Genomic DNA, 24,770 nt, shown 5'->3' with positions numbered 1-24,770 from the left:
ATCGATGACTTTCTCCTTGAATTGTCGAAGAAAAGTATATACAAATGTATGGCATACACATGACATTTATTAATTAAGGTTATTAAGCCACTATTGCTTTTAAAACAGCTGCAATTCTTTCTGGAATAGATTCGTAGAATGTCTGAATAGTTTCCAATCGAAATGCTGTTCAATTTTTGTATCAAAATATTCATCAATTGCTTCACTGATATTGAACTACACTGATGATTTGCTGTTTACTCTTACTTAAAATCTCTTCATAACGGTTCAATTATGTTGAGATCTAGGAATTGTATTTTCAAATCAAGACTAAACATTATAGGCTGTGTGTATTGGAGCATTATCATTGAGGATATGAACATATTCATTCGCAGTAATATAACATGTCAATTGAAAAGTCCCCGGCCTACCACATTAAAACACATCTTTCTGGCAAAATATTTTTTTTATTGAACATAATTTCCTTCAAGGCTGATTATAGCGGCTCTCCAACTTTTCGATACCATTTTTCTAGTACGATTTGTCTCTTGCTTCAAAATAGGCCTCAGTTTCGGTGATCATCTCATACAATTTCTTTTGAATGGATGGATTTTTGCCATAGTTTTCACTGACTTCTGACACGGTGCATTGTCATGGTGAAGCAGCACTTTCTTTTCTTTCAAATGCGGCTATTTCCTCCTTCAAACGGTCCAATAACATTATGTAATACTCGCTGCTGATAGTCATTCCTTTTTCAAGGTAGTTAATGAAAATTATTCCATGCGCATCCCAGAATACAGAAACCATAACATTGCTAGCCGACTATTGCGATTTCCTACGCTTTGGAGCGGGCTCATCGTGTGCAGTCCACTTCGATGGGTATCTATTGGATTCCGGAGTGAAATGATGGAGCCGTGTTTCATCTATTGTCACATATCGACGCAAAAACACAGGGTTTATTACGCTTGATCATTTTCATAGACTACTCCAAATCATCAACTCGTCGTTGCCTTTGGTCAAAAGTGAGCTAGCGCGGCACCCACTTTGTCCAAAGCTTTCTCATATCCAAATATTCGTCAATGGTATGATGTACACGTTCAGTTGATATCTTTAGAATATCTGCTATTTCATTAAATTTCAATTTACGGTCGTTCAAAACCATTTTGTGGATTTTTTAAATGTTTTCGTCGGTAACAACCTCTTTTGGGCGTCCTCTGCGTTCACCGTCTTCGGCTCATTTCACCACGTCTAAACTTAGCATACCAATTCTTGACGGTTGATTTTCCTTGGACAGTGTCCGGAAAGTCGGCATCAAGCAACGTTTTTGCTTCAACTGTATTTTTGCCCTTCAAAAAGCGATATTTTATCATCACGCGAATTTCCTTTTTATCCATTTTTTTCACAATAACAAAAGTTGCTTCACTCAAAATGACTAATACACAAAGTAATGATCCGAAAGCTGTCAAATCTATACACGCATTTTTTGAGCGTTATGGCTAACTAAAAACATATAGATTTAATTCTAGTAGCGCCATCTATGTGTCAGGCCAGGGACTTTCACCGAATGCGTATAATACACTGATATATAAACTACAAAGTTTCACTAATCATTTTGGAATATTATTATTCATTATGTTATGTTTTACCAATTATCTCTTTTCGCGCATATGGAAAAACAGAGCCTAATATATAAAATTTGCATAGTGTATATCTAGGAAACCATAAAAGATAGTTAAATTTAGCGAACGACTACGTAATCGGCTGGCATATTAGTTAGTTCGTGAACTGGAACAAAATCCATAATTCAAAAGATCAATTTTCAATATTATCGTATGTGGACAAACAGAGCCTATAGTTGATATATGTAAAATTTTAATAGCTTATATCTCAGAAACTATAAGAGACAATTCAATTTGTCTTTAATTCAATTTAATCCTTACTTAATCAACTTGCCGATTATTACTTAGTGTGTGAATTGGATGAAAATCCATAATTCATAGGACCAATTTTCAAGTTTTCCGAATATGGAAAAAAGAGCCTAAAATGTAAAATTTCGATGGCCTATATCTGAAACAATAAGAGACATTTCAATTTGGCAAACAGCTACGTAATTAGCATGCCGAATATTATTTGAAATGTGAATTGGAACGGAATCCGTAATTCATAAGACCATTTTACAATTTTGGCCTATATGGAGAAACAGAGCTTAATATGTAAAATTTGGATAGCCTATATCTCCGAAACTATAACAGATAATTCAATTTAGCAAGTGACTGCGTATTCAGCATGTCGAATATTACTTTGTGTGTGAATTGGAACAAAATCTATAATGTGTTTGACAGCACTATGCTAGTCGTATGAAGTACTTTATTCTCAGTAATCCGACCAGCGATGTGAATGACAGAAAATCATAACGAAACCTCTGCCATGCTCAACTGTAAGAAGCAGAACGTCCGGATAGTTGACTTTTCTTGAGGTTGTCCATATATATCCAGCCATCTGTAGGAAACATGTCATGTAAACGATGGTTTGTTAGACCATGCGATATTCTTCAGATCATCAAGTATCAAGGTTATATAATAATTGGATTCTAGCTATGTGGAGCTGCCCCCGTACTTCTTTTTCGAAGCAGCATTACTCAAGTCAAGGTTGAATTCAGCTATCACTTTTGCCACGGTAGTTTTATGTTGACTTGACAGAAAGATTTTTAATATTCGTTGGTCTCTATCAGCTAAGTCTAATTTCGCCCATTACTCCTCTTCGCTGATGATGTTTCATCATGTTTTTTGTATTACCGTGGATATTGTCGCTCGTGAAACGTTAAACATCTCAGAGATCACACATTTCCCCGATCATTACACATAGCTAGATACGCGTCACGTTATTTACACGGTAGCAGTTCTGTAGCCAATCAGCAAAATATGTAGTATACTTCATGCTGTTTATATTATTTTGCATATTCCCTGTAAATTACATTGCCCTCATCGTTGTATAACGACAAAGTTTTACGCCACTTTGTCGTGCGTTAGCCACAATATGTGAGTCACAAAATGAATAAATCGGTGTTTGAAAATAATTATTTGGAGATTTACTAAGTTAGTTTGAAAATTATAGTCGAAGTACATGCAGCCTCTCTATGAGTTTAGAATGTTACAATGTTATATTGCTTAAGTAGTATTAATTAGTAAGTATCACAATAGTAATTTAGTTTGAATCGTTATTAAGACAAAAATTAAAAGCAATTTAAGGAAAACAAATTAGTTCTTTTGTAGTTAAAGTACTTATTAATGTATAATTGATTCGGCTTTTTTTATTTCTTTGGAAACTATATAAATAAAGATAATGTTAAGTTTACTATTAATTTTTTATATGGTTATATACAAATTTCGCTGAATTCTTCAAATATTTCATTAAGTATTTATGATATTATTGATGATATTAGCAATGATTGATGCCAGATCATAGGTCAATGATGCTACTAAATAGGGAGAGATCTAATATATGTAGAATAACACATGCATATAAATCTATGCTTTTGTATCCTGCCTATAATGTAGAAACGTCGGAAAACATTTGGGTTGTCAACTGCAAATCAGTCTGAAAGTTCTATGAGAGTTAGAACTAAGTTTTCCCCAAATAAATCTTTCATTATGATAATTAATTTAAAAAAAAATTTACGACAATTCTTTATATTTACTTTACAGGAAAGATTGTAATTGTACGGTTAAAATAGAGTATGTTAAATTTATATGCGCGTTAAACGTTCCAGATCTGTGTGGAACGTAGTTGTGTTGGTGGAATTGCACGGTTTATATGAAATTAGACATTCTAACCTGTATCGATGGTGTGAATCAACAAGCGCCAGTCAAGTCTCATCATGATTAGATTACAAAAAGCTAATATAAAATATTTTGTTTCTTCTATGGCTAATAGAAATATCAAACATTTTAAATAACATATATTCAAACATACATGTTTAAACACAAATTTTGCAAAGAACTTAAGGAAGTATTGCAGTTGCATGTGCTTATAAATTTGTAAGGCTATTATTAAAATAAACTTCAAAATTACAAAGTGTGCATTTTATTTACCCAAATATTACACGGTAATTTGATAGCAGCCATCAAATATATATGATTTATACCTTTTTATGTTCTAGTTACCATGAATTAATATTTTGATAGACTTGTCAATTAACATACATTTGCATCTGTATCCTGAAATTATCTTAGCATTATTATCTTAGCAAATATGCAACATTAGATTTCAATAATACTATTCTCGCAATTCCCAAATGGGGATTATACTATTATTGGGTACACTTTAGTATTATTACCTCCACTTGATTGTCTTGTTTGTGTAGTGTAGTGTTAAATGTTATACCGATAGTATATTTATATAATGTTCAATACTTTAGCACATTTAATAGCTAGTTTTTCTCGAATAATCACTCACATCAGTTCTAAAAATGTTATAGTATTCTTTCTAAAATTATTATTTCAGTTACAGTAACACAAAACAAGTGCCCCATGGGTAAATTTAGGTTATTACTAGTGTTGGGAACAATCGACTGAAATCGACAATCGACTGTTTAGTAATTGATTACTTTTTACTATCGACTATTCCAGTTTGAGTCGCTATTTTTGGTTCGACTGTTTTTACTAGTGACTGTTTTCAGTCGCTGTTTTCGGTCCGACTGATCTTATTACTCTTTATTATTGACTGTTTCAGTCGTTTACTTCTAGTAACTATTTTTGGTTCTACAAGTTCATTCGACTTCTTTCTTTAACAATGCGATTGTGTCGTCCTAGCCGCGACCTTGAAAGTAATGCGCCGAATATATGCTTATATAGATTTATATGTAATATATGTGGTTTTATTTTGTAGTTTGCTTGTGAATAACTGTATATTATAAATTAATATAGCAGCATTTTGGAATGCTAGTTTTCGAGGGCAAAAAAAATGTAAATGATAAACAATAAGATACTTTTGACTGGCATAATAGGTAATATTTTGGGGTGGTATAATAAATAATACTTTTTTGATAAACTTTTAGGATTTTTGTCCAAGACTTTTGTTTGTCAAAATGTTTTTCTTTAAAGAATTCTTTTTTCTTTTAAAATATTTTTAAAACCCATTGAAATAATGACCACCGAGTTATCTGGCGAAAGATATCCTACGATGTCTTTAATTATACCGTTAGTAAGAGTATTGCAATATTCCATCAAATCCAGGATTTTAATAAGTGAATGGGTAAAAATTACATAATTGTCTATTAAATGTCATCAACAAAACACTGGCAATTTTAGAAATGAACACGATGTGCGGGAAATCCACATTTTTAGATCCTAGATTTAAAAAAGCAGGATTTGGTATTGTAAATAACGCTGAGGCGATACAAAAAGTTATCACAAAAGAGGTATCTTCAATTCTAACTTCAAAAAATACAAATATAGTTCCACAACTCGAAATTCAAGACACAACTACTGACTCCCAACTCTAGTTATTACCTTCATAAATCGCACTTCAATATTTTCGTTGATCTTTTATTTTGGTTAATAGCACAAAAACGATTTTATAACGGTAAAGTATAAATTCAAGCATTTTAATGCTGAAGTTATGCTTAGCAAAGTTAAGTGATGTCAATAATTCGTAATGCGTTTAACTTAATATGGTGAATTCTTACATTTTCTGCTTTTAATTCTATTAAAAGCTTAATTAATTATTTAATATTATTAAAGATTAATTTAAAAATAAATCTCTTTGTTTTGGTATATGTCTATCATGTATTATTATTATAAATCAATATTTTTTATTGCCGTTATCATGCCTCCTCGTTGTTTTCGAACTGGTTTAACCAGTTTTTTTAACCCTTCATGTCGTTCTTTGTTATTAATATAAAATCACCACTGTTAGTTCTTCGAAACCAATGCTTAATGTTTAATTAGCTTGAGTAGAAATTTTCAAAACAGACAATAAATGTAGCTCTCGGATTAGTCTGTATGCACTGAAAAACTAATTAATATATGAAAACTGAAAAATAAAATAATACTAAATGAAAAACTATTATTTTGTATAGAGGGGTACCAAAATTATCAAATTTACTAGTTAAGTTGGTTTGTTAAACAATTTTTTACATGGATATTTACATTTGCACCGATCGCGATAAATTACCAATACAAGCGATCAACTAATAATAAAACGATTATTGCTTTGGCGTTGCACAGAAGAGTGGTTAAAATGTAATGAAGATAAATTAAACACTTTAGTAATATGTCATTAAAAAAGGTCGCGCCACAAAGACTAGTCGTACACGGGGCAATTACAACACGGAATTATCCAATCCACATTTTTAATGTATGAAAAATGCCCATAATAACCTACAAGAAAGTCCATTTTCGGGTAAAAATTGCGTGTTCGTTGGGTTTCCGTGAACCGGACCCGACCAAATCAATTATGCAAATTTCCCTTTTAAAATGCCTTGTAAGAACGTGCTATCTACAGCGATCGTTTATGTTCGGCACGTTTGAATTTTAAGCAGTTCAAACGTCCATTTCATCGCACAAGAACCATTTTCTGCTCTTGCCATGTTCGAACATTAAACACAATTAAGCTCGATATGAACAAATTTCCCTCTATCGATCTAATCGAACATAATAAACAGTAATATTAGATGCTGCCATGTATTTTGATAATTTTTTTAACTTAAAAACTCATTTATTGAGAAATATATGGCACAAGATATCAAACTTGGAAAGTGATGAAAATATTTATTTAATTTTTTAGAACTTGTCAGCCAAGCCATGTTTGAAGAAATACAAGGTGCCTGGGCAGTACTCTAGATGCGAGAGAACATCTCCTTTGAGTTCCATTGACAATTCTTGTAATATTGACCGAGCGTTGTAATGTAGGAGAAAAACTGTCTGTTACTCGAGATTACTTGTCTTTTAGAAACGATGCATCATTGAAATTGGCCATATGAGGATACGTTGTTCCACAATAAATTCCTTATTTGGCGCATTAACCATAGAGAAAGTCCATGGACCATTAAAAATGTCTGCGATTTATTGCCCACCCAAATATAACGACAAGGCAGAATAATTTCAAGAATACCTCAGTACGCTAGATAATAGATTTATAGCCGGAGGAGATTACAATGCAAAACATTTAATGTGGGGATCAAGAATAATAACCTCAAAAGGTAGAGAACTGCTAAAAGCAATAAATAAATAAATACAGATAACTTACAATATATCTCTACTGGTGAACCAACATATTGGCCTTCAGACAGAAATAAATAACCAGATACTATAGATTTCTGTATTACAAAAAATATTGATACAAAAAAGTGTCATGCAGAATCATGTTTCGACTTGTCTACTGATCATTCACCAATAATACTAACAATTTCTTCAAAAATTACCATCAAAGATAAATCCCCTTCTCTGTGCAATAATAGAACTAACTGGCCCTCATTTAGAGAAAACTTAGATCGAAACATCTCTCTAAACTTACCGTTACAAATTGAAATGGATATAGAAATAGCAGCAATAAATCTTACAAAAAATATACAGGGGGCAGCACATTCCGCGACTCCTAACAGTGAAACATTTACAAGAAAAAATACACATATATCATGTACAATACAGAAAAAGATAGCAGAAAAAAGAAATTTACGACGAAATTGGCAACAGTAAAGGACTGAAGAGAATAAAAGAAAATTTAATAGGGCAATAAAAGAGCTGAAAGAATTAATCCAAATTGAACAAAACCAAGGCATTAGAATACCTAGAAAATTTGACATCAAGTGAGGCTACAGACTATTCGTTGTGGAAAGCAACAAAAAAGCTTAAGAGATCCCAGCAGCATAACCCAGCTATTAAAACAAACGAAAATAATTGAACTAGAAGCAATAAAGAGAAGGGCGACATTTTCTCAAAACACTTAAAAAATGTTTTTAAACCTTTCCAGCCTCAGCTACATAAAGATGAGGAAAATAAACTTACTAGCTTTCTAGATTCGCCATTTCAAATGGAATTACCGCACGAGAAATTAACGGTCAAAAAAGTTAAACAAACAATAATGAGAGAGATTAATATTAAAAAAGCTCCTGGTTATGACTTAGTTACTGGTAAAATTTTAAAAGAACTATCAGAAAAGGGTATAAAACTATTAACATTTATATTTAATACTATGCTACGAATTAATTATTTCCCTAGAATCTGGAAAGTAGCTAAAATATTAATGATTCTTAAACCAGGAAAAATACCAGAAGATGTGACCTCCTACCGACCTATAAGTTTATTACCAATAATCTCGAAAGTTTTCGAGAAATTATACATAAAGAAGCTAAAATATATAATAGAAAAAGGAAAAATTATTCCGGAACGTCAGTTTGGCTTTCGCAATAAGCATGGGACTATAGAACAAGTGCATAGACTTGTAAACAAAATAAACACTGACCTAAATGCCAAAAGATATTGTTCGGCTGCTTTTCTAGACATATCTCAGGCTTTTGACAAAGTATGGCATACGGGCTTGCAGATTAAACTAAAGAAACTTCTCCCTCACTCGGACTATCAGTTACTAAACTCGTATCACTGATAGAAATTTTATTGTAAATCAAGGCGATGAACATATCGAATTAAATCCCATATATTCAGGAGTTCCGCAAGGTAGTGTACTAGGTCCAGTACTGTATCTTCTGTATACGGCCTATCTGCCCACCACAAAAATAACTACTGTGGCAACATATGCAGACGATACAGCAATCTTAGCATCCCATGAAGATTCAGTCACAGCATCAATAAACCTACAAACCCACTTGGAGCAAATACAATTATGGTGGAAGACATGGCGCTTTAAAGCCAATGAAACCAAATCAACGCATATAACGTTTACCCTGCGTAGAAGAACATGTCCACCAGTAAATATCTTGTTATCATGTTAAATATCTTGGTATGCACTTAGATCGACTCCTAACCTGGAATAAGCACATACTCTCTAAACGGAAACAACTTGGACTCAAATTATATTAAATGTATTAGCTCATCGGGCGCAAATCCAAGTTATTATTAGATTTAGGTATTGCTGTATCGGTCTCTACTCAAGCCCATTTGGTCATATGGAATCCAACTATGGGGTACCGCTAGCAAATCTAATATATCCATCATTCAACGGTTCCAAAATAAAGTGTTGCGTGCCATTGTTGATGCTCCGTACTATATTTCAAATAAATTGATACAACGCGATATTCCTCTAGAACCTATAACAAGTGTAATTGAACGTGTTTGTGTGAAGTACTTCGAAAGAGTGTCAGTGCATCCCAATGTACTCACTAAATTATTGTTTTTTAAAAATAATAAGGTATCGACTGACATTTCTTGCAGCTTAAAAGTACGATAATCCATTCATTTTAGGCTAGTAAATGTACAATATGTTAATCTAAAGCTCCAGGCTGTTAATTCATTAATGGCGTTTGTGGATCAAGAATAGTAGCGATTATGGTTGATCATATTTGGAGATTTTTAGGATAATTTCGCTGCTTTCATATATAGTGGTGGCTTTTTCATTTGGTTTTAACTATATTCGCTGGGATTGATCTAAACGATTGTGATCTTTTTTATGGTAATGTTGACTTATATGGTTCTTGGAGATCTTGCTAATTGTTCAAATATGTAAATTAATTTAAATATGGCGTTTTTATAAAAATAGAAAGGCATATAAAAATTATTTTTGAGTGTTATTTCAAAAAAATTTCAATGTTCATTTCCTTCCTTATATATAGTTTCTACATTAGATTAATTATTTACCAAATTTGTGTATATTTGTTTATAAACAGTAATGATGTGTAATATGATGTTTTTATAAAAATAGAATGTTATTTAAAAATGTTTACCATTTTTATTTACCTTCTAAACCTATTAACCCTCCTGCTGATATATAACTAAAAATGGTCATAAATATCCTTATATTTGACCATTTTTATTTTAATAAGTTTAATAGGTCAATACGCTTCTACGGATTATTATAAGTATATGAACATGATTCAAGACCAATTTTAATGGATATTGTTAAATTTAGATAAAACCCCCATTGTTACTAATCGAAAATAATGTCACATTCGGTACATTTTAATGACGCCACTGTTGATTTAAGCATTTTGATGATTATCAAGGGGAATAAAAAGTCGTCGGTGCTCATTTCACCACGTCTAAACTTAGCATACCAATACTTGATAGTTGATTTTACTGGGGCAATGTCCGGAAACTTAGCATAAAGCCAAGTTTTTGCTACAACTGTATTTTTTTCCCTTCAAAAAGCTATATTTTATCAACACACGAAATTACTTTTTATCCATTTTTTTCACAATAACAAAAATTACTTCACTCAAAATGCTATAATTCACAAACTAATGATCCGACAGCTGTCAGATTTATACATGCATCTTTTGAGGGTTAAGGCTAACTAAAAAACATATGCATTTAATCCCATCTAGGGGACTTTTCAATTGACCTGTTATATTCTTAGATGTAACGTAAGCCTTCGATAAGGCATGGCATGACAACCTTGTTCATAAGCTACAGGAAATATTAGAAAAACAATACACTGAACTATTAAAATCTTAGATACACTCAGAATTTTTCTTATTATGTTCAGAAATTTCTGCTATTTTGCTTCCTCCGTAACTTTCCCATAATATGTAAACGTTTGGTTCATTAACAGCTAACCTTTTTAAAAGCTGGATTTATTAATAGCTAATAAGCTTTATAAGTTATTTTCTTTGAACTTTTTTGTCCTACACCTACTGGACACCAAAATGTCGCTTTTATATAATTGAAATCAAAACCAACTATAATGATATGATTGTTCGGCATTTCCATATAAAAATGTTCCCTGAACTTCGAGAGAAGATATCTTTAAATCTAACAATAAAAGTAACGGTTTACATTTGCATACATTGAGTAACGCAATTAAACTGAATGAAATACATTGATTTTATATAGAAAAATGTCAAAACCATCCAATTTGATAGCTAGGTTAGGTCATCTAACAGTATTTTGCATTCATGCTTCGTATTTTGGTAAATAAATATCGCTGATCAAAATGCAAGCACCGAACAATTGTTTTCCATTTTTCAGACAACCAATCATTATTCAGGGACTAAAATCCTAATTCATCGAGATTCATTATCACACAAGCTATACAGCCTTCCAAAAATCCAAATCACTGTGAACTTATGAAGAATTGCTCTTACTCTATTTTCGCGCATTTAGTTAGGAATAAAAATTGTTGATGAATTCTATAAACCTGACAATTAAAAACCATTGACGATCATGTTTTCTTGTCTTACAAAACATTATTAAAACAATATTTAATAAACAAAATAAAAAATATGTAAATATACTGACTTGAAATAATTTTTTTTAAATAAAAATTGCCTCTTTATTGAAAAAAAGTTATCTCAATCGCCCATATAATGGGGGAAGGGCTTATTAGCAGTCTCAAAAAAGTTTTTAAAATAGCGTTTGTTATAAAACGATTTTTCCCCGTTTTTAGGATTAATTTAGTTTATATTAAATAACGTCAACGTTCATACATTGACCTTCACGAAGGCTAATATTTATTGATAATAGGATTATAAGTATATGAACATGATTCAAGGCCAATTCTAATAGATATTTTTATATTTAGATAAAACCTCCATTGTTACTAATCGAAAATAATATTACAGTCGGTATATTATAATGACGCCATTTGAATGATTATCAAGAGGAATAAAATTGGTTGGTTATGTCTTTATTGTGGTCAACATCAATAACTCAGATTTGTAGTTTTCAAAATGTATTTATTATACTATAGGATTCTGTATATAATAGAGAACGAAGAAGCTTACCAAATGATATGCAGCCAAAAGTTTCGATACCACAATAGTGCTCTAAAACATCGTCGGTTGTATAGCTACAAATTATATCTTTAGCAGTCCATTACTAGTAATGTGTAGATGCTTATACAATTATAGACCAGTAATGTGTAGACGGTACCTTCCATTAATTTGTAGCTGTTTTGTAAAGGTTAGTTGACACTGTTTTTTTTAAATTTTTTTTTGTATCTGCTCCTTTATTAATATTTATTTCAATAAAATATTTATATTGACAAAATTAATGTTTTTGGTGAATTGAAATATAATTTGTAGGGTGTGTTTACACAGGGAAGATCTTTGATATTTATGCAACTTTCAATAGAATTGTTATCTGGAGAACAATATTGAATTTTAATCGTGTATGTATCATTTCACAATTCTTTAGTGTCCTTAATTTAATAGGATGTTAATATTTATAATGTTAAAAAAGTTAAACTTGATTTAATTTTGTTTTAATAAATTTGTTTTGATCAAATGCTTTTATAACAAAATCTTTTCTTTAGGGATGTCTAATGCATATTTAAATTAACCAATAATATTACTAGAATGTCGATCCCAGTATCATCTGGATATTGGACGTTGTTGAAAATTTTCTCCAGAGACACCTATTGAGTTTACTCTGGATAATTCTATGATATAATTTGTAGAATTTGTCTGCACTCTGACGTAAAAAAACAAACAATGCAATTTTATAAAAATCAATTCATTAGCATACATTATTCATTCATTTATATAATCAATTTTTTAAAAATATTATTCCAGTATTGTTCAAACTATGAATAAAGATAAAAATATAATTTTTTAAAAAATGACTGAGAACATATGACAGTAGAGAGAAATGTATGTTCACATTTCTTCAAAATTAATAAACAACAAAATTTAATCAAAATGTTTCTTTTGACCTACTAAAGGTTTCTCTGAGAATAGCATATAATTTATTATAAGCTATAGGATTCTGTATATAATAGAGAACGAAGAATTACCAAATGATATGCAGCCAAAAGTTTTGATACTACAATATTGGTCTAGAACAGCATCAGTAATATATTTACACATTATAGCTTTAGCGGTCTATAACTAGTAATACGCAGATGCGTCTAGAAATGTAGACTAGTAATGTGCAGATGGAGTACCTTCGACTAATTTGTTGATGTTTTTTTTTGTATTTATTACTTTATTAATTTTGATTAATAAAATATTTATGCTGATATAATCAATATTTTTGGTGAAAATGAAATATAACTTAAGGGGTATAATTTTCTGGGAAGATCTTTGATATTTATGCAACTTCCAATTACATTTATGTTAGCTGGAGAACATATTGAATTTTACTTGTGTATGTGTGATTGCGACTGTTTCTTCTGACGGAATATCACAAGTTCACATTACAAGTTTGAATTTATAATAGGTCGTAGGAGTCAAGGTCATAGTATATTATACTTTGCGAATTCCATCAGGCAAAACATACTTGGCCATAAATTCTGGTTTGGTTACCATTTACGCCAGCTTAGTGTGGCTGCGGACTTTTAATTTTAAGTGATCCATTTTTCATCACCAAGTGCCATCTGCTGCAGAAATAGATCAATTTTGTTGTGATTCACAAATGGAAATGCGATCTATGATTCTATTCGTGTGGCATCTAGCTTTCCAGTTTAACTAACTTTTCCAAATAGTCCCATATGACTTGTTGAGCAATATTTACCTCCTGGGTAACATAACGAGTGCTTACATAATAGTTAGGAGATTTTCATAGTGGTACTCATATTTTCGACCATCAGCTTTCCTTTTATATGGTTTGAACCACCATTTAACAATAAAAATATTGGAGCGGAGTCGCGAAATCAAAACTGCACTTAATTTCTTACAGTATCAGAATCATCAACGGTGTTGATATTCTTAGCCGCCTGCCTTGTGTTTTCAGAGTCAACTATTCACAAAACTGTCACCTAATGCAAACTATGGACTCAAGTTCGGGCTTTTACAAGTTTTTGTCGTTGATTTTGTTAGGAAATTGTTTATTTATTTTTGCTAATGTAACATGTTGTGTTAAAATGCTACCCACTTTTAAGAAATGTTGCACGTACAAAGTAGGGATAGATTTTGTATAATTAATGTTTACATGGACATGAAGTACACATACATAAAGTACTCACTCCCATACCTATCAATATAATTATTTTATATGGTGAGTTTACGGAGTAGCCTCCTTTCTTGGCGTCTGTTGGACTATCGACGTATAGTTCACAGAGAAAATAAATATTTAACATTATAGGCAATTTTAAAGAAATGTTTCGCGACGTCCAATATCTAGATGTCACTACTTTGAAAAAAAAATTTTGAATCGCTATGCTGCGAGACATAAAGAAATTTGAATGGTTAATTTCATTTCTCGAGTGTGTTTCAGTATTACTGTAATGTACTTTGAGAAACTGTTCGTGTTAGTACATTCCAATGCACTCACCAAGCAGTTAAATGTGCGCGATGATAGTGAGATGCATGAACGCTAATACTACCATACGAACTGATTAAGAGACCATAGAATGAGATATAATAATGTCTATAATAAGTTAGAATAGCCTTTAGAATAAGTTAGGATAGACTTTAGAATAAGTTAGTATAGTTTCTAGAATAAGATTTAGATTATAAGTTTGTGCAGCAGATCACTTACAGGATCTTCTACATGTCAGTATAGTTTTATTGTATAACAAAAATCATAAAAAAAACTTACTGCCTATATATATATATATATATATATATATATATATATATATATATATATATATATATATATATTTACTGCAATTTACAATTCGTTAGTGCCCTTAGTCTAATAGGATGTTAATATTAATAATGTTAAACTTGATTTAATTTTGTTTTAATAAGAGGAGTCTAATGCATACTTAAATTCTTTAGAGATGTCTAATGCATACTTAAACTAACCAATAATATTACTAGAATGTCGATCCCAGTATCATCTGGATATTGGACGTTGTTGAAAATTTTCTCTAGAGACACCTATCGAGTTTTCTCTGGATAATTCTATTGTATAATTTGTATTCTAACGTAAAAATACAAGTAATGCAATTTTATAAAGATGAATTCATTAGCATTCATTATTCATTCATTTATATAACCAATTTTTTAAAAATATTATTCCAGTATTGTTCAAACTATGAATAAAGATAAAAATATAATTTACATTTTTAAAAAATGACTGAGAATATATGACAGCAGAGAGAAATGTATGTTCACATTTCTTCAAAATTAATAAATAATAACATTTAATCGAAATGTTTCTAAAGATTTCTCTGCAAATTTTTACGATTATTGTAGCCAAATGTTGCAGGTAGTAAAATACACCTAATATACTTTGATCCAGTTTAAACAAATAAATGTGACAAAATGTATGCCAAGAAAATACAAATAAGAGCAATTAATAATGTTTTTCAAATGCCTCTTGATGTTTAAATTCAATTAGCACTATGATGTATTATAATTGGTAATATGTGTTGACAATTTGGTAATACCAGCAATATATGAAATTTAAAAATTAAATGTTTTCACAAAATATAAAATAGTTACTGGATTAAACTTCATCGAATTTTAGAACCAACCGAATTTTCATCGAATCAACACTGAGTTTTAAAGAATATCTGCCAAATCTTGATGCAAATATTTCGATAGAATAAAAAAAATACATTTATATCCATAATTTATCGGAAAACAGTTGTTTAGATAACAGAATCTGATAATTATAATAGATTTAGATGTTTCTCTATATATAATATAGAGAGTTTTAGCAGATGTTACGTTAACGTGAACTAATTCTAACCAGGTGTACTTTAAAATAACGAAATGTTTACATTAACCAACGTGATTTAAGAATTAAATAAGAAACGTTTTATTGAAAGGAAGTAATGAGACATATACATATAATTTATAATAAATCGAACAAATACTGCAATAGAGATAATTATTTTTTAGTTAAAAGAATAGTAATTTTAGGATAATTTAATTAGCAAATCTCGTGTTTACATTAATGAAATGTTTCCGAGTGTGTACGTTATCGATCGTCCGTTGTATTTTATTAAAGATACTCGACTATTTCTAATTAATTTCAGCTGAACTTTAACGCTATAAAACATGATGTTTAACAAAGATCATCCCACTGGCCATGTTTGGCTCCGGGTGATTATAAAACCCACAGTTCGCGTCTGAATTTATTCTCGCCTGATTTATGCGCAGTTTGATATTTATCTAACTTTTAGTACCTAACATCTAATGATCCGAACTCTACATGACTAATATTTAACGCCAGTCTCGAAATGTTAACGCATTGTCGTTAAAATTCTATTAATTGTTTTGCTAATATTTGCGAGATGTTGGCCTAGAAGATAATAGCCCGTTATCTCGTCTCGATATTTTGCAAACAGAACAACGAAAATTTACGATAGCAGAGCCTAAATATCAAGGATTTACTAATTGATATTAAAAATATTATACGACTATTGTTTTGCAAGAATCCGGTGCCATATACCCAATCCCAAGGGCTTTGAAGCCTTTACAATAGATGGCGTAACATATGCGGTATAGTATCGATCACTTCTACAGTCATAGCCGTGTTAAAGAATTAGTATTGCTAAATAAAATTTTTCAATTCATTAAATATAGCGACGGAAGAGAATTTTCATTTCTATAAAATTAAAAGGCCGATTTCTTTAGGTGTAGTAAATAGTCTTTGGGTGTAGAATATATAAAAATTTAATAATATGCACAATTATTCACACATACATTCTTGAATTTATAATAAATATTAATTTATATCGGATCCTCTCTTACATAACAAAATAACATAATAAAATATATCAAAATGAGTAGCATCATTGAGGTTTTATTTTTACTTCTTTAATTGTATTCAAGAAAATATAATAGAAATCAAGATAAACTGTTTTAATATTGTAAAAGTAATATTTCAAATTACAACAAAGATGATACTATAGCAAGTGATATTATTAAAATAAATTAAAAAAAAGACATTTTATTTTAAATGCAAGAATGTCAAACATAACTTAATTATAATGTAAAAGTATTTACCTTCCAAATAGGGGATGCCATAGCGCATGGGCATCCTGCATTTCCTCGATGTTTCCTGTTGTGCTCCCCACTTCTGGGACATCGTCCACGTGACTCTTCGATGATGTCTTATTCACACTAGCCGCGCCCATTTTACCTTTCGTTTTAACGTTTTGCGCTCCAGACAGATCGATGGGACCTTGCACTTGTTTAGGATGATCCGCGGATGACTTGTCCCCCTGATGACCGTCTTTACCAGCTCCGAACTGGATACCCAACAGTGGTACTTTGGGTGTTACGTTCTTCGACATGTTCTGTTGCTTCATCATCTGCTGCTGTTGCTGCAGAAGATGCTGGTGTTGCTGTCGTATCATCTTCTCCTGCTGCATTTGTTGTAGTTTTTGCTGTTCCTGCATCATCTGATGGTGAAGGCGTTTCTCGTGTTCATTGAACTGAGCCATCAAGGCGGATTCCTTGTTTTGATTTTGCAGGAAAGATGAGTTCATTGGCTGGTTGGACTTGCTGCTCGAGCTGGCACTATTCTTGTGACTGAACGGATTAAATGGAGGAACACTTAAGGACATATTGTTGCTGCCTTGTTGAAATCCCCCCAAACCCAGGTAGGGATTCTGCCAGCTGTTGGGATTGGTGGTCATCGATGACTGGTTATAGAGACCTTGAAGAAGCGACTGTTGCTGTAGGGTGCTCTTGTTGTGCTCGTTAACCGAGGACATCCTGGCGTTGTGACGTGCTGTGTGGGATTGATGAGAATGAGACCTCTTTGCTTCCAAATTCGTTCGGTAGTTAGGCTGGTTCAATATTGAGTTCTCATAGGGATTCTTACCTCTGAGCATGCTAGCTTGCATCATTGCTTCCTGCCATAATGATAACTCTAATGGATTGTTGAAGTTAACTGGCGGCACGGATGGAAAACCTACAGGAGGTACATTTTTGTTACCTAGAATCATCTGTAGTCCGGGATGAAGTTCTCCAAGTTGGTTGGGCAAATATGGTAATGACGAAGCAGCATAGAGCGCCTGAATAAACTCACTGTGATTTTGATAATTAGCCATTGCCTCGAATGGATTGGGACAAGACGACCAAAACAGTGCGGCTTCGTTTGCAGCATCAATATCGTTGGCTAGGATATTTTTTGCTGACGTATCAGCAGATGTCTTGGTGGTACTTTCGGAACACTTTCTTTTCGCTGGAGGCTTGTCGTTATTGTTTTTCTCCACTGGCTTATTAACCATTTTGGGTACAGATTTTAGAGATTCCGATTTGTTGGTATTTGAGTGAATCCTGCCTCCGCTCGATTCCAAAGCAGCAAGCAGTCTGTCCTTATACACAACCAGAATATCATCAAGTGGAATATTCTTATCAGTCTGTCCATGGAGTATCTTTAGTATCTCTCTTCTAGGATGTTTAAGGAGGTTCGGAAAGCTCTCCTTCGGCACCATGATGGGATTTGGTACGTCCATTTCAGCCAGGAGTTGCTTGTACTCCAGAACAGGATCAGGAGATGGATCAGATACTTTCGGTAAATTGGCAACTTTCAATGAATGGGACACACTAGCCGGCTTCAGGGATTTTTTATTGGCGGCGTCCATATTCTCCAAGTCCTTGTCCAGGAGAGTTTTCAGGGTAATATCGTCAGTTTTAAATTTCTTGGAGGGTGGTTCCGAGTTGGCCACACGGGTGATTTCCTCCGAACAAGTCACGGTTGGACTCGCTGATTTCCGACACTTGCCCAAATCCAGAGGTTCCTTCTGTTTGGTGATGGTTACCTCAGAGTTCAGCGGCATTTTCTGAACCGAGCTCGATAACAGCGACTCTAGGAAAGCCGAGCGTGATTTAGACGCGGCACTACTGGTCGAGACAATATCGGGCGAGGGCGGTACCGCAGGTATTCCGCTGGGTTGAGGCGACTGAACAGTTTCGGAGTTCTGAGAAGGTGGACGGGTGGAATCAAGTTTTGGCGATTGTTGATTCTTGGGGACACTGAGGTCGGTGGGACCATCTTCACTTTCTTCCAGATGATTTGTATTGATTTCGATGGTAAGTGGAGTCGGTTTTTTCATGGATAAATCAAGACAAATTGGTTCCACCTCGGCTTCCATTTGTTCTTCCTGTTCTTCTGATTGCTCTGGCTCCTCTATCCGTTCCTGTTCTTGTGGTGCCTCCGAATGTTCGGATTCAACCTGAGGTTTGTGTTCATCGGGTTGTTCCTGATTTACAGGTTGTGTTGCTTCCTGTGATTCTTCCTGCTCTTCAATAAGGTCCTGTGGTGCCTCTTCGTGTTCATTTGAATCTTGGACGACGTCTTGGGCGTCATCGATTTCTTCCACTTCTTTTGGCGTGTCTGATGATGATTCTGATGTTTCTTTTTCTTTCGAAATAACTGTTTCTTCGTCATTTATGTCGTTTGGTTCTTCTTGCAAATGAGCCGGGCTGTTTATTTCTATTTTTAGTTCGATATCTCTCTGATCCATTTCTAATTGGTCTTCGTCGACATCCTCTATGTCCTCAGGCTTGCATTCCACATTTAATTCTGAATTATGATCGGGTGATGCGTAGGGTGATTTCATGTTCATTTCATCTTCATCATGTTCTTCTTTCAGGTCACAGTTCGTTTCCAATGGTTCTGTTTGAAAATCAGACTGTTCGTTGTATTCCTGTTTGACTTCAGGTTCGTCGTACTCGACGTGTTCTTCCGAATGGGTTGTAGCTGGGGTCATATCCGGTTCCGGCTTGGAAGTGTCGAATTCCGAATCGTCATTGAATTCGTGTGGGCTCTGAAGGGACTGTTCCAGCCTGGAAAGTATATCATTCATGGACATTTCGTCGTCATCGTTGTAGCTGCACTCGTGGGGCGTCTTGCGATCGTCGTCCGTTAGATCGATCTGACCGATGTCCATCTCTTGCGCTTTGGTCTTCAGCAGCTCGTCGATCTCCTCGATGCTGGGGTCATCTTTGGAATCGTCGGCGCGCTCCGCTTCCCCGCCCTCCTCGTCCCAGCTTCCGGCCTGAATGTGCTGCTTTAATTCGAGCTCCGCCACTGCCAGGAGGTTCTCCAGCGGGCTGACGTCACACAGCTTGTTGTCGGGCGTGCGCGGATAGTCTCTGTCGACGGCACTGTTTACACTCTTGGGAGAGCCCTCCGACTCGGACGGGGTCCTCTTGACGTGGATGGTATGGGAGGGCAGCAGCGACTCGATGTTTACGTTCTCGCTGGTGACCCAAGCCGGCTCCGGGTCGGGGAACTGCACCGAGGCCGACTTGACCTGCGACTTGGACTTGCGGGAACGGCGCCGGTGATGACGGTGATGGTGGTGGTGCGACGGCGGCTGCTGCTGCTGTTCCTGCTGGTCCTCTTGCGGCTGGGGCTCAGCCGACGCCCGAGGGGCGGCCAGCATCTCGGTACGCGGGATGGCGCGCCAGCCGTGCGCCGTCTTCGTCAGCAGGATGCGGTTCCGCTTGTCGTAGTCCTCGCATTTCACGTCCACGATGCGCGTGTCTTCCTGTCGGACCCACACGAAGATTGGATTGACCCGCGGCGGCCGGTCTAGCGCGGGCGACGAGCTACGGCTCTGTTTACCAACAGCGACGGCCCGGCGGCGGCGATGGTGCCGGTGGTGGCGGCGACTGGGGGCGGCAGCGCGCGCCTCTTGGCCACGTGACCCCGCCGCCGCATCGATCGGTTCGGACCGGCGCCGAGACAGGGCCGCCAGGGGGATCAGGCCCGGCAGGGGGGGCCGTGGCCCACCGCTCATCCCACGCTGGCCAGGGCTCCCATCCGCCCAGCGAACGGCTCTCGGAGGCAGAATGGACACCACAACCACCCGATCACCAACTCGCGATCACTTGCACTCTCACGAAGGATACTTTCAAGACCACGACGACGACTCGTTCGCTCCAGGAGACGGTGTCGTCGGTACGCTACGATCATCAACGTTCGCGACGAACTGGCCTGGCGCTCGGTTCACCAATTTGCCGTGTGAGTTTGTTGGCCCGAGGGGCGGAACGTCGCCGACCCCACCTCGTCGAAGGACGGCCCACCCTGCGCGTCGTCGCGCTCCTGGAGCGCGGACCCGACAGCGGGCGCCTCTCGCGGCGGTGAACGCTAACGCGCTAACCTTGATGGGCCTCAACTTCGCGGTTGGTCAAAGACTTGAGGGGGTGTAACTAGAATTACCTGATTGTGGCCTACGATTGTGAGATTATGCCTTGGCGGCGTTTTATGCACGTCGCTACTACGACCGTAAAAAGTCTTATTTACGGCCGCTCCGAGTGCTTTTTTGTAGACGTTCATTTCCGCGACTTTGACAACATAATGATACTATTAGTGCGTAATAATTTCGCCGTCTACCCACGCACATTTTTTATCGGCCGTCACTCAGTTACAATGAAGTGAATGGACACGTTACTATACAATAAATACAGTCAATATAATTTAAATCAACATTCTAACTTTCATTACTTATATTCACTGAAATATGAAATTATTTGCATGCATATAATCTCTATATATACTATAAGTCTCACTAAAACTAGAGAACGTCTAGACCAGTTTATTTAATTTTGATTTTAATATATTTACTCAAGTTCAAAGAAGATTTATATGAAAAAATATAGATTAATTGGGAGAAAAAATTTCTTTTGTTAACATTGAACTTTATATCAGAAGTAACTTAACAAAATCTTATAAACACTAATATTTCCACTTACTAGGAGCGCTGTTTCCACTACTAGATGTCCATAATCAATTTTTACAAATTAATTTTATTGACAATGCGGATATGGAAATTGATAGGTATTGTGCTCACAATTCGGTGAAGCAAACTGCTTTTTCACATAAAAAAGTATTACCGTCATCAGCAGTTTGACTATCACAAAGGATCGATCTTTTTGTTGGTTATCAAATGGTTAAGACTGCGAATCGAATTTTTTTTATGACTTAATTGTTGAATGCTGATTAAAACTACCGACCATTATTATTTAAAATGCACCAAATTTCACCTCACTGATGGTTTAATGCAAAATATTAAACCACTTATATTACATATAGATGTACGTATATTTAGGTAATTGCATCGATCAGATAACGTAAAAATAATGACATATATGTCAAATATGAATAAATATTTGCTAATGATATTTGCGAATCGAATCTTAGTCACACTCAATACAAATTTATCAATAAGAGAGTTAAAATATGTAGTGACTGTTTATCGTAAAATATACTTCGTATATGTATATTACATTTATTATTATTTAGTTACATATTTATTGCGCCTAAACTTTTTTAACTTTTATTATTAATAATACCAAAGATAAAACGACCTCATGTGACTGATGACTGATGTCTGATGACCAATGAGATATATAAATGATAATTGTTAGTATATCACAATTTTGTTCAGAAGCAATTGGAAATGAATTGGATACACGATACCCTATCATCCATTAACGAGTAGGATTTCACTAGGATCCCTATAAAAATTATGGTGCGAACAAATCAAGTACAGTTGGGAAAATAACAATTGTTTGTCAATATTGTAAGGCATTAAAATACAGTAGTTAATCAATTGAGTTCTATTATGCCGGTGGGAAAATAAAATTGCCACAGTGATCCCATCACCAGATGCATTATGCTCATTAGATTTTGGGATGAGAAATAATTCTAACCATTTCTTGGCATTCAAAATGATTATAGTTGTTTCCAAATGGCGTTCTTTGGAACAACGCATACTGAAGTGGACAAATTCATGTCCAATTTTAGGGTAATATACCATTTTTTTGGTAACATTTAAATTTGTATCAGAAGTAAGTTAACAAATTCTTATCCACTCTAAAATCCCCACTTACTAGAAGCAATATTTCTACTACCACGCATGTAATCAATTCTCACAAATTAATTTCATAGATAATCCGGCTATAGAAATTGATAGGCATTGTGCTCACAATATAGTGAACGAAACTATTGTTTAAGAACTATAAAAAGTTCTGCATCAGAACAACGCCTTCTTAATTGATCAAAATAGCATTGGATACCATCTGGGAGCCATAATATCATCATTATCATCAGGGCTGACAAAACACCATCCGGTGAACACTCTAGTTGGCGGAGAAAATTTGCAAGATAGATAGATGTATGTGATATGAAGTTAACTGGTCATTTAGTTTTCCAATAAAATTTAGTGGATTTGGGTGGACAATACAAAACCCATTTATTGTATTTTGAATTATATAGAGGCTTGGTGAGGAGTTTTAGTAACGATGTTAATCTAATCAATAGTTTACTTTTAACGTAAACGTCCAAAGGCTTATGAGTAGTTGTAAATATTGACTGTAAATTCCTTGCAAGATTCTCATTAATGATCTTCTAAACTACATTTTGTAGTAAATTTCCCCTGTCTGTCTTGTAGAATATTTTGTCTTTACGCTACATCTGGTAGTTTGGCAATTATTTTTTTGTTAGAGTAATTTTTGAGATACCTTTTGGAGCTTCAAAAAGTCAACAGTCGATTAGGCCGAGTTACTATCACTTGACAATCCTTTATCGTACCTTCTACGAGATTTATTCCTTAATTCATAAAATCTAATTATTATTATTAATAATTAAAAAATCTATATTTATAGTAGTCGATTTAAGTTTGGCACACAGTAGCACATTAATGCAAGAAATAGCATTTTATTTCTCTTGTTTAAGTTCACTAAGGTTGACTTGATATTATAAACGTTTGTAAACATAAAAGTGTACCATTGTATTTTAACAAATCTTGTTTGCTTTACACATTGATTTCTATATTAACCCTTGGGTTTACTAATAGGCAAAAATATTCAATAATATGCTAATTTACCAATAATAATCATGAATTAATATGTTTAAAACACTTAAGTCATATTCGTAACAAGTGGATATGATTTTGTGAAAACCTTTTGGAAGATTTACATTAGACACTATATTATATAAAATGTGTACAATCTAGGAGATTGTAACACTGTGAGAGATTCACTATTGATACTAGAGATTACGATTGATTCACTTTTACTGTCTTAGCTATGAGGATGTCAATATAGTGGCAAAAGTGGTTTTTTCCTCATTTCGGGAAATTTGATTTGTTCTGTCTAGTAAATATTGCTACAACAATAAAAATACTAATAAAATTAAATAATAATACTATAAAAATTAAAAACAATAAAAATATTTGAACTTTATTAATTTTATATATAAATATTTGAACATAGACTATATATGATGAATTGAATACCTATACTGAACTAACTTATGAGGTATTATGACAAATAGTTGTCAAATCGATCTTTTACAATATAACAGCATTTAGCTATATATAGCAAAAGTTATAAACCTATACTAAAACTATTAAATGGAAAATACCATCAATCCATTCTATACATTATATATTATTGTCCCTTCGTGAGATTATCTTGAGAAGTGTCCATTTTTAAGTACACTCAATGGCGTGTAATGTTCCTGAATTGAAATGTAAATGTTTCTAGAAAAATAAAACAAAACAAGTATAACTATTTAAATGCCCTTCAAATACATGTTGCCAAAAGTTAAATTTGGATCGTATTTTGATAAATAAACTAAAAATAATATAATTACAAAACGCACTTAATAAGAATATCCAATTTCCGTTGTTTACCGGCTTCTTAGCTTCAGTAGTTAAGGTGCCAGGACAGTCCTCCTATTTCTATGATGGTCACTACTTCGAATTCCACAGGGTATGGATTTATGTCTGCTTTATGTTTGTGTAATGGTCTTTCG

At 34.1% G+C, this 24,770-nt stretch overlaps 1 protein-coding gene across 2 annotated transcripts in view; it reads right to left on the bottom strand.

Moving 5' to 3' along the window:
- LOC143198924 (uncharacterized) overlaps positions 1 to 20,942 on the bottom strand; it is a 95,345-nt gene extending 74,403 nt beyond the window's left edge. For both annotated transcript variants that reach the window (XM_076408547.1, XM_076408549.1), the window contains exon 1: positions 16,997 to 20,942. In XM_076408547.1, the coding sequence (XP_076264662.1) occupies positions 16,997 to 20,748 (3,752 nt within the window). In that variant the 5' untranslated portion in view covers positions 20,749 to 20,942. The remainder of the gene's footprint in view (positions 1 to 16,996) is intronic.
- Positions 20,943 to 24,770: the final 3,828 nt, after the last annotated feature.

Source organism: Rhynchophorus ferrugineus, unplaced genomic scaffold, assembly GCF_030347505.1.
Source record: "Rhynchophorus ferrugineus isolate W39M unplaced genomic scaffold, kcgeb_rfMv2 rfM6, whole genome shotgun sequence".
Taxonomy (NCBI): Eukaryota; Metazoa; Arthropoda; class Insecta; order Coleoptera; family Curculionidae; genus Rhynchophorus; species Rhynchophorus ferrugineus.
This window is presented reverse-complemented; position numbering and strand designations above follow the sequence as displayed.